The sequence below is a fragment of the Notechis scutatus genome, chromosome 5 (assembly GCF_049901735.1).
Source record: "Notechis scutatus isolate UNSWTSFEM ecotype Mainland chromosome 5, rNotScu1.2, whole genome shotgun sequence".
Classification (NCBI taxonomy): domain Eukaryota; kingdom Metazoa; phylum Chordata; class Lepidosauria; order Squamata; family Elapidae; genus Notechis; species Notechis scutatus.
The window spans coordinates 30366895-30378984 of NC_142013.1; the positions used below are offsets into that span (position 1 = coordinate 30366895).

At 37.5% G+C, this 12090-nt stretch overlaps 1 protein-coding gene across 3 annotated transcripts; it reads left to right on the forward strand.

Annotated features, from left to right (window-relative positions):
• Positions 1 to 1786: 1786 nt before the first annotated feature.
• RMP64 (ribonuclease MRP subunit p64) lies at positions 1787 to 11959 on the forward strand. Of its 3 annotated transcripts, none has more exons than XM_087966414.1 (9): positions 1787 to 2044; positions 3039 to 3193; positions 3823 to 3899; positions 5778 to 5909; positions 6089 to 6166; positions 7167 to 7537; positions 7984 to 8051; positions 8537 to 8790; positions 10380 to 11959. In XM_087966414.1, coding segments are annotated over exons 1-9 (1515 nt in total). In that variant the 5' UTR covers positions 1787 to 2043; the 3' UTR covers positions 10759 to 11959. The 3 variants fall into 3 exon arrangements, with proteins under 3 accessions (XP_087822540.1, XP_026537579.2, XP_087822541.1); XM_026681794.2 differs by having other exon boundaries at positions 1812 to 1951; XM_087966415.1 differs by lacking the exons at positions 5778 to 5909; positions 6089 to 6166 and having other exon boundaries at positions 1812 to 1951.
• The last annotated feature ends 131 nt before the right edge of the window (positions 11960 to 12090 follow it).

Consider the following 12090-nt stretch of genomic DNA (forward strand, 5'->3'; position numbering starts at 1 on the left):
TTCATAATGGTATAGAATATCTCATCCTCAGCCTATTGTAAAGAGATCTTAGATTTGGATTAAGTTGTTTCAGTTTAAAGTAACATTTCTCTGTTATCTAAATACACCTTGCCATACAAGCGCACCAACGTGCCTACCGTCCCTGTCCTATTGTTTCTCTTATTCTTTTATTTTTCTTATATGTAACCATTTCATGTATTCACAACTATGTATACATTTATACTTATTATCTTGTAAACAATTGGCAAATCAAATAAATAAAATAAATAAATAAAAATTTCTGTGATGGTGCTGGGGAAGATGAGGTCAAGGGAAATAGTTCTGCCCATATTTATATTGGCCTTGGACCGGTGGATCTGTTTCCCTGACCTGGCAACAATTTTTTGGCTGCTAGGATTCAGAGAAGTGGAAGAGAACTGGAACAGAAGTGGAAGGAGGCATTGTGGAGGAAGTATGGTAATGGTTAGCTCACTTCTTCATTCCCATGGAAGTGTGGGAACTTGGTTATTGCCTTGTTTCCTTGATTTTATTGATACACTTTGAATCTTTAGGGTAATGGACACGCTGCTACAGTGGTTTCTATTAAAATTTGGTCCATAAAGCTCTTAAAGACTTAGCAGGAAAGCCAAGGAAAGATGTCCAGAGTTCATGTTTGAATTAAATAGCAGATGCTGTGGGAAGGGAAAGATTTGTAATTTCAAAAGGAATCTCAGATTGCAACATCTGTAGTGTATTTACTTTCAGAGAGGAATTGTGATGGTCTTTTCTGTAATAAATTTAAAAGAAACAAAGCAAAATAGAGCAGCATTTTTTTTTGTAGATTACATATTGAATGTATGTTTTAGTCTCCCAAAATTGATGCCAAATTTCAATATCCTTATTGTTTGCTCTGTGAGCCAGCTTCTATTTGGCACTTTCCAGAGATCTCATATTTTATGTCGCATCATACACAATCAGCTCTAGGATAATGGGAATTGCAGTCATTACACGTTGGAGAAATACTGTGGAAAGATTATTCTCTTTCTCCAATATGATTTGTACATAAATACATCTACTTTAATTTCTCTCTGTACCTGTTAATGAAGGTTTTCCTATTTTTTTTTCCAAAATTATTCTGTATCAGTTTATGATATAACTATTGTTCCTTTACCACTGCACTGTTGAAGCTAAACCTTAAGTATGCACTGAAGAGTAAAATTAAACTATGCAGTAATTGCTATGCTCCGATTAAAGGAACTGAAAGGTGCCCTTTTTAGAAAAATCAAATACATGCACAGCAATACTAATCTCGGGCTCTTTGTGAGTTGCAAATATCTGGATGCAAAACATCTCGGCTGGTAGCAAAGCATTAGTTTACTGCATCTCTTTGTTGTTATCTAGTGATCGTTACAATTCCTACACCAACAATCAACAGAGCAGTATTTTTCACTCTTGATATTTTGGGGAAATTGAAATCCACACGCCTTAAAGCTATCAATAGAAATACTTCGACAGAGGAAAATGGCGATCGTGAAACGAAGAGAAAATATGCCAAGGATCCCCAAACTTAGCAACTTTAAGACTTGTGGACTTCAACTCTCAGAATTATCCAGCCAGCATAGTCCACAAGTCTTAAAGGTGCCAACTTTGAGGACCTCTGAATAGTGAATACGCCATCAGAAGCTTTCCCTATGGATCAAACTAAAGCGCGCTTCCAGGTCCCGCCTCTCCGACGGAATAGCGAATCAGAAGGCGAGACGTTTAAGGACCCCCCTCTTCTGTTCTACTTCGCCCTATGGCGGGGAGGGGGGCGTCGTCCGTCAGTCCTCCTTCCGGTGATATCTCTTAATTCGGGATTCTCCGCTAGGCAAGATGGCGGCTCCCGGAGCCGGGGAGGCGGTGTGGAACCGGTGGGACGTGCCTTGGCCTGCTTGTAATTCGGCCGAAGTCGTGCCGGCTGAACATGCTTCAGGTTAATGGAGAGATTTGAATGCGGAACGAGGCTCTCTGGATGATAAAGCGGAACATCTTTGCATTCCGCGTTAAATTTGAGTGTTAGATAAAAGTACTCGTGCTGCGGACTTTGCTGCCTGGTCTCTTTTTTAAAATTTATTTATTTAGAAAATGTCGTTTAACTGACATACTTTTGGGTGATGGGACTAAATTATTATCCAGCAGATTTGATCTTGAGCCTATATACCATACGCGTGTGATTGTACAATAAAAAGGGAGATAGCTCGTCCCGTTAACAAAATCGTACATTTTTGCCTATATAGGATTGTGATTTGTTTCTGATTGATTTTAGTGGAAACATCATCCTCTCACAATGTTAAACCAGCTGTGGCTTAGAAGTGTTTAACTTGGATAACTTAATGCTCTTAGTTTTTTCAAACTGTTGATTAATATGGGGTTAATTGATTAAGCTGGACTTGAGGGATAAAGTTGTGAACATGTATAATTCAGAAAAAAAGAAACCTAAGACTACTGTCGTATTGCATGAAGTCAGCTTTTGGTGACATTGTTCACTGTAACGCAAACCCAGAAAACTGGATTCATTGAATGAACCATGGTTTAATTAAACATGCATAAACATGCCATGCAAAAAACAGCAGCTATATATGCCGCTAGTATTTGGTATTCCGTGTCAGGAAGTATGGAGAGAAGATCGTGGACAAAATACAAATGAATTGCTGAAAGGAAAAATTTCTGTATAATTCATAATACTACAACTTCTTTGCTAATCTGCTGCAGACAACTAACTCGGGGTTTCCCAAACCATCATGTGTACCTCTCTTGAAGAGATAGACAGAATATGCAGGAGAGATGGAAATAACTTTTTAGTTGTACAATGTTACAATAAATCTATGTTTCCCAAAGTTTTATTGTTAATGTTTATTTGTACTCAGATGATTTTTTTAAAGGGATGTACATTAAATTTATATTAAAGAGAGGTATGGTGACCACTGAACTGATACTGGAATTTGAGAGCTTACTTTGTTACTGGTTTATTGAGTGAATTTTTGCATCTTCCTATGGATGCATGTGTTTATATTTTCTAGTGAGATGCCTTTCAGCTGTTTTGAAGAAGTGTTGGGCTGTTGACAGCATGTTGAACAGCAAAATGCTGGTTGCTGAACAGAGCCTTCTACATTCAATCATTTATAATTACCATTATCAGATGATCCATCAAAAGGCATATGGGAGTCTTAAACAGGTTGGTAGAATGTTGTGACTTTTTTGGAAATTTTGATTAAATCTTTTTAATCTGTAGGAATCACTCATGTGGCATCCAGCAATTCTACTTTATGGAATAAGGCCTTCCATAATAAAAAATGCTGAATTTGCCCATTGTGTCATCTTTGGTAGAGGAATTCTTCAAGGAAGAGTGAAAAAAAAATCAAAATACAAGATTAAAAAAGACTTAGCTAGCTATAGCCCCACACTTAGAAACTTATATTTTTGCCATGGGAATTATGTAACCGTGACTAAGGATTTTGCATCTACTATGTTTTATTTTGAATCTGTAAATCATTTCAGATAAATAGAATGCATTCGGTTCTGCGGAAAGTTTGCTTAATTTTTGGGACATGTAGATTATTTCTGTTCACTTATTGAAACATACACTACATTGAAACTTAATTTTGAACGAGTAAGGAGTGCTTACAAGTATATATGCCGGAGATATAGTGCATATGAAGAATCTGGTTATAAGAATATGAGTTATGAAAAAATGATTCTTTTACATCTAGAGCTAAGCATATTTATTGTAAATAAGAATGCTATCAATTTGCTTGCTTTTTCATATGGACCAGTAAGCAATATTTTTTGCCTTCATAATTTCAGGTAGAACAGTGCTTGAAACGTTTAAATTTAATGAATCTGGAAAAGTCGATTCAAAAAATTACTCAGATGGGCCTCATGTAAGTAGCTTGTTAGCATGTCCATGTTTTGATCGTTTTATTAATACCAGTCGTCCTTAAAATATGACTAATGGGCACATGTCACAATAGTTGTTAAGCAACACATAATCCTACTCTCTACTCTTCCTGATGTAACCATTAAATGAAAATGAGAATTGTTAAACAGAGCACAAAATGCCTTGGGTGGGGGAGGCCCTGGGTGGTCTATTCAGATTGCCTGCCCTGAACCTCTCTCAAGGCTACTTCCACTTCTCTCTGGGGTCCCCATAGTCCTTCAGCTTCCTTTCCACCCAGCAAGCAAAAGACAACAAGCTATCTGAAGCTTGCAAGCCTCCAGCTGCCTTCCCACCCAGCAAGCAAGGGGAAGGCAGTCCATCCAGAGTTTGCAAACTCCAGCAAACAAGAGAAGGTTAGCTTCTTCACAGAGTACAAACACCACACTCATCTTGAATTCCTTAAAGCAGCTTTTCCCAATACAGGTAGTAGGATGAGTCTGCCTATCAAGATGAGGTGGACCAGTTGTTTTTGTGGTGTGGAGACAATAACTTGGTCCTCAACACTAATAAGACCAAGGAGCTTATAGTGGACTATAGAAGGAACAGATCAGACATCCAGCCCTTGCTTATCAATGGAGACTGAGTGGAGCAAGTTGCCAGTTTTAAGTTTCTGGGTGTTACCATAAAAGAGGACCTGACCTGGGGTGCTCACATTGCAGCACTGGTCAAAAGGGCCCAGCAGAAATTATACTACCTGAGACTTTTCAGAAAACAACAACTAAATGAAAAACTGCTGGTGAACTTCTACCGCTGCACCATAGAGAGTATTTTAACTTACTGCACCTCTGTATGGTTTGCCAATTGCACAGTGGCAAGTAGGAAAGCATTCCAGAGGGTTAACGTCATTGCCCAGAAGATCATTGGTTGCCCTCTCCCCTCTTTGGAAGAGCTTTATAGCTCCCACTTCCTTAAGAAAGTTCAAAACATTCTCAAAGATCCATCTCATCCTAGGAACCCTTTTTTTGAACTATTACCATCTGGCAGACGCTACAGAATAATAAAAACAAGGACAAATAGGCTGAAAAACAGCTTCTATCCCAGGGCAGTAGCTCTTTTGAATTCTGCTATATAGTGCAGTGTTGGTTTGGTGTTGGGGGTTTTCAGGTCAATGTGTGGAGGGTGAAGGATGTGTGTTTGTGTTTATTTTCATGGTCATGATATGCACTGAAGATGGTGTTTGATTTTGTTGTACAAGGTACAATGACAATAAAGTAAACTAAACTAAAACTGAACTACTCAACTTACAACCTTTTGTTTAATGACTGAGGTTAACAATGGTACTGAAAAAAGTGACTGATGACCATTTTTCAAACTTAACGACTTGCAGGATCCCCATGGCCACAGGATCAAAATTCAGGTGCTTGATAACTGGTTTATATTTATGACAGTTGCAGTGTCCCAGGATCATGTGATCACCTTTTGCTGTCTTCTGACAAGCAAAGTCAACAGGGAAGCCAGATGTACTTACAACCATATTATTAACTTAACAAGTGCAGTCATTTACTTAACAATTATGGCAAGACAGATTGTAAAATGGAGCAAAACTCACTTAGCTGTCTCACTTAGCAACATAAATTTGGAGTTCAATTGTCATAAGTTGAAGACTTCTGGTACAGTGTGACTATCACCTGCAGCTACCATGTGATTCAGAAAAAACTCATTTGATTTAAAGAGTTGCAGACAGAGTTGTATTGCATAATCTGTGTCATTAACATTAGTTAATGACATTAGTTACTATTAGTTACCATATCAGCTTGTGACAAAGCAGGAGACAATAGCATTCAAGAATATATACATTTTCTTCTCTATTTGTTTTAAATAGAAAACAGAAATCTGAAAATTCTGAGGAGTCCTTGGTGCCTAGCCAGCCAGTAATAGAAGTTGTTCTGGTGAAGATACTGGGTAGTTGCAAGCTTATACTACGTTTACTTGAATGTTGTTGTAGAGCATTTACGTATCCTTCCCAAAAAATATTTATACAATTGTTAATAACTTATTCATTACTGGTTGTGGTCTTAAGTTTTTGCAGTTCACTGGCATCATAATTTAGTAACTTTGCCTGTAAAATAGACATTTAAATTGGATCTCTAGTTTTTTTGGGAAATATCCAGCCTTAACCCATTTGTTTCTCAGTTTAATTGTTAAACATCTGTGTTTGGAAGAGTATATATTGTTCAATACTTTGATTTTGGGGTTGCTGAGTCGGTTATGGTATGTATGCCATTTAAATATTTTTATTGTTTTATTTTTAGTTTTTCATTTACATGTTTATAATAAACATTTTGTTTAGCCAGTTTCTTGCCAATTAGATTGGGGTTGCATACCAATGGGTATTGTACCACACAGCAATTTATAAAGTTCCAACTGCATTTATTGTTGTGGTAGATCCAGGAAAAATGCTGGATGAAGGAGATTAAATGGCATATTCAGAAACTCTGGAGCTTTGTCAGTTGGGATGGGAAAAAGGAACATACTGACTTATACACTTTTATTTATTTTTCCCTAATTGGTTTTGTGTGGAAGAAATTTAAACATGGCAGGTGCCATTAGTGTAGATCTAGTTGTGGGCACTTAATGTCTAGTGGGTTTTATATGCAAATATCTTTTTCCAAATGTTCAATTTGGGATCTTTCTTCAATGCAAAATAATGTCTAGTGGCATATCTTAATTCCAATAAACCTTTAGCGGTATACAGATGGGTTTGGACTGCCCAACCATTGGAATTCATTTTTTTTCCAAAGATGGAACTGTAGTCTTTCTCACTGTGTTAGAATTGTTCCATTATCTGGTAACTGGATCTCCTTTGTTTCGGATAAATAAAATTGCCACACATTCTGACCAAAGTAGATAACTCATTCTTCTATCAATCTGTCTTTCTTTGCTTTTGATTAATGAACATGAATTCTGCTTCGTGTGTGCATGTGCTTTATTTAAGTAAGGCTCATAGCATTTCAGATCCTTACACTAGTAACTAGCATTTTCAAAAATCCTGGTACTGTTCTAATATTTAGAAGCTACTCACCCCTTCCAAGTGACAAGCCTCTTTGACTTTTTCTTCAGGATGACTGTTAATTTTATTGCCAAAGTTTATTGTCAGTCAATAACTGGTACTGAACTGGAGATCTTGGTGAAAATCAGCAGCGAACACAGAATTACGTTAGCCAATATCAAGTGTTACATCTCTCTCTGTGTTTTTCCTTTATTATTCTAGGATTCTTTATGGAGCTGTATTACAGAAGCTTAGTATGTTATATAAGGATCTGTTTGAATTGCTTCAAGAAGTAGCAAAAATGCACCAAAGGCCATATATTAAAGAATTTGTCTTTCCTTCTGAAATAAATGATTTTCTGGAAACCAGTTATTTAGAGATTAAGAAGAAAATGCCTAAAGCATTTATAGAAAGGAAAGCTGCCACTGGATGGATAAATACATTGTTTTCAGTACATAAAACTGTATCCCACTCTCAGAATCTGAGTGCAGCAGTTCCTCCAGCAGTCAGGAAAAAAAAGAAGAAAAAGAGGAAAGGTAGCCAAAATACTTACGATATTGGAAAACCAGTTTTGATAAAGAGAACTAACCAAGGTGAGTACTGGTAGTAATGGCTGCTTAATTTATTTGAATATTAGTAACAGTCACTCGTGCTTATATTAACAGCGTTGTATACAATTTTTAATGCTTTTATATCTTGTATTAAGTTGGAAGATTACTATCTAATGTACAAAATAATAATTTATTAAACCTGCATGTTCAATTCCTAACAACTGTGCCCTAGCTTACAACTAAAAAATTAAAATAGAACTATTAAAATATGCCATGACAGATAAGATAGAATGAAGCAAGGGGTCCCACTGTCCCTCTGCAAAGGCCTGGGTGAAAAGCCAGTTTTGTGAAAAAACAGATATTGTGAAGCGTACTGATCCTGAAAGAAAGTGGCCAGACTGACATAGCAGATTTACTGATTTAAACCTATTGTTATTTAATATTATTTACCTGTTTTTAGTTTTATCCCCATATGCCTTTTCTTTTAGATCTTGCAGAGAAGTTGGAGTTTGATCTGAAGACATTATGCAAATATCCTAATTCTGTGTCACAGGAGGTTTGTTCCATTCTATTCTTGTAGGCTTTATGTATATTTGATAGCCAGTTTGATGTAATAGTTAAGACATTAGATTAGAACTGGGAGATCATGAGTTCTAGTTTTGCTTTAGGCATAAGCCAGCTGGGTGACACTTTCTCTCAGCCCGGGAAAGAAGCAATGGCAAACTACTTCTGAAAACCTTATCAAGAAAACTGGAGCTGTCTCCAAGAATCAGACATGACTGAACAGAAGGAAAAACAATTTTATCCCACATTTATTTTGGATCAGCTAAAGGCAATTACAAAACTAATGCTCCTGTCTCCTGTTTTATTGTACCCCATGGCTATTATTAAGTGTTGTGTATCTTATAATCCTTGACTCTTGACGAATGTATCTTTTATGTACACTGAGACTTTTTAGCCAAGGATACTGTGTGTTAAAGTTCTCTCTTAGCTTTTTAATTAAATATTTTCCAGTGTTAATTTTTTACTATTTTATTTCAGAATTCTAAATGCAGTAATATGCTTCCCGAGTCAAAGAAAATCACATCTATTTCTTCTAAAGCCCTGAGATCTCAGCATCTTCACTCTTTTGTGCCCAAGTTTAAAGCAGTGCACTCCTTTGAAGAACTGTCTCAAACACTGAAAATGACAGTTGTCTGGTGTAAAAACAATAAATTTAGATCAGGGGCTTTCTTCTTAGGAATGAAGCTTTTAAAAAGCAAGAGGCTGCAGCATGTGGAAGCCCAAGGTTGCAGGTGTGTAGATTGCTAGACCTTTTCTTTCCATACCTTCTAAACAGGCTCTATGTACTCTTGAAATATAGATGGTCCTTCCTTAGCGACCACTTGTTCAGCAACTGTTCAAAGTTATGGTGGTACTCAATGAAAGGGACTTACGACCAATGCCCAAAGTTGTAGCTATTGCAACATCCCCATCGTCACATGATTGGGATTTGGGCACACGGCAAATAGCTCTCAATTACAAGGACTGCAGTGCCCTGTGGTCATATATTGACATTTGCAACCTCCCACGTCATCTTTCAACAAGCAAAGTCAGTGGGAAAGCTGGCAGAGGTTGCAAGTTGCTCCTGCAAGTTGCTTGCCTTTTGGGGGGAGGAGAGCCCCTGAACAGTATGGGGGTCTTATTTGTACTGATACAGTGCTTGCCCACATCACCCACTTGCCTATACTTCATAGTGCTTGCCTGCAGTATCTCTCCTCCCATGCTCCATAGCCCCCACCTACCTAGGTATCATCTGTGATGTGTTGGGCTTCAGTGATCCGGACGCTTTCCCAGGGTGAAGCTCAACACAATGACAGCCTGCTACGTTCGTTAATGAGCTCCAGCTGGGAAGCGGCTTGAATCACAGCGGCAACGGGGGGAAATGCTTTGTCGCTGGCTCGATTGGCAAAAGCAATGGTTGTTTTGGAGCCTTGGGATCTCAGTTATGGGACTGACTTGGTGTTGCTGAAATTGTTTGGACAGTACAGGGCGGCATGACGGCACACGCAGAAGCCATAGCGATTTACCGGTGCTGTTTTCAATGAGGATAGCTGCATACTGTGGGGTGGGGTGGGAGGACCGTGCTGCTATTGGTTGGGTGAGATTGCAAGGAAGGAAGGAAAGTTAGGAATAGCTGTGATTAGCCCTGCGGGGAGGAGGTGTGCGGAATTGGGAGGGCGGATGTTAGGTTAAGTTAGCAAGGGTGGGAAGTGTATATTTAAAGTGCTGAGAGGCAGTTGCTCTCAGCGCTGGCTTTACATGGCATTTTGCTTTTGTTACCTGTTTGGAGGAACGTTTCCAATAAACTGTTACCTTGCCTGACAAACGTGAGTAAAGTAATTTGTGAGTACAGTTCCGACTTGCCAAGGAGGGCTGACATGATGCCTACCAGCGGTGTCCGCCTGTAGTTGTCACCCACCAGTCTGCTTGTCTGAAACACATTTCACCAAGTGTTTTTGGGTTCATGTCTCTTCCCATATAATTCACAGAGACCTGGAAAGTTTGAAAACCTCTATCTAGAGAACTATAGGTTCTCCGATCCCGAGATGGATGCTAAAAGTATTTGATTTCCATATTTGTAATATGGAAATGATGAAACTTTTTCAGTGTTCATATTAATAAAATTAAACCACATGAATCGTGTTGGATCTGCATCCATAGTGTTAGGCTTTCTTCTGTAACCTGTTCCAGATTTTGATTAGTCGATTAAACTCTTCCCTCACTAGAACTTTTGACATGTGAAAGAACTGGATTACGCAAAATAAAATGTTGGTTTTACAGACTGTTACATCAAACAATTGCTCTTTGCTGCTTTAATTGCTAATCTTTTTTTCTTTTACAGATTGCAACGGAAACTTGGATGTATTAAAGCCACTATCTGTAAATTCCTTACACTCCAAACTTGCAGAGAGAGACCCATGCAATTTCTTAGAGGAAGTCCCCAGCGAAATAGTAGACTGTCAAGGAAGCAGAGCTGTGTTTCACAGGCTACTTCTGTACCTAGAGGGAGTCCTCTCTTCAAGGGAACTGCATCTCCTTTCCTCAACCAGTGCTTTCTCTTTCGGACTTTGGGCTCCAGTGGTACAAAGATTTCTGAGGAAAGCAACCACGATGGCATTTCTGGCCCTGCAGTGTTGGAGAGTCATCCTACCCATATACAGAAAAAAGCCATTGAACAGAAAGATGACATTGATGATATTTTTAAAGTTATAGGTCTCTAAGGCTACTTTCTGTTAAATAATCATAAATGATGTTCGGTTCAAATGTTATTTCTGTTCCATTATAGCAAAAGCAGGCAACTGTTTTGAGGTTTCTTTGAGGTTGAAAAACAAGTTGTAATTGTTGGTGGACTGATTTGAATTATCCCTCAATTACTTATTTTTATAGCAATGTTTTACTCTTTTATATTTGTAGGAGTGTTGCTACAGATCATATGAAACTTAAGTTGGAGCACTGCCAAACAAATGGTGCTAAGAATAGTTGAATAACAATTCCCTCAAATAATTATTTGAGGTGAATGGACAGTGAGGACAGTGGAGAGGAAAAGCACCAAAGAGCTAAAGTGGAGTGTGAATACCTGGAAGCAAAAGGTCACTTTGCAATATTAGATTGTTGCAGGAACTATCCATTTTTAAATATCAGTAAGAATATGGCTGTGAATTATACTTAGCATTCTTTAAAGTGATAAGCTTTGATGGCCAGTCCTAAGACAGGGCAACTTACAGGTATCCCGGGTTAATGTTTTATCTCAGAAAGAAAAAAAAAAACCACCCTTTTTGAAGAAGGAGAAAAGCTTGCATTTTTTAAGTTATGTTTATCCTTTCTATGACAGCACATAAAATACAGAGTTCTGTTTATTACTGTCTTCTATTTGTTTTATTATGCTTTATTGTTTGCCTAGTTACTTGGACTATTGAAGTGCCTTATAAAGTGAACAAATACCTGTAATTTGTTAATAACCATTTTTTTCATATCTATCTCATTCTTATTGTCTTACATGCAGAATGTAACCTCAATTGGTAACAAAGCATGAATACATTTTTATCAATTTTGTATCAAGTGATTCAGCTAATTTTCTGCTTAATTCCTCAAAACATTTTCTGATAAATTTGATGTAATTCCTTTCTGAGTTGTTCTAGTTAGTAAGTCTCTACTCCCTTCTACTACTTTTGCTGATTTTCTAGTGGTTGCCATTGTGATATTGTAATCCAAAGTGAAAGTTTCAATTGCAAGAGAAAGAGTAAAAAGCAAGTCTTCCCCTTCCCCATTGTTTTGTCTTCTCATGCCGCTAATACCTTAATCTTAGATGGCACTCCATAGTTAAAGTCAGCATCATAGTCTGACTCATTTTTTAAAATTAATTCTATAAAATTAACCAATTATCTGCACTTTTTGGTAGAAAATAAATTCCCACAAAGTCTGGTTCATTTGTCTATTTTAATTCCAATTTTTTTTCAAAAGCGCTTTCATTGAAAAATCTTCTAAAAATTTAAAACCTTTAATCCGTTTCAAACTTTCTTATAACACTTTTTGTTAAGCTTTTTGCCAAAAGT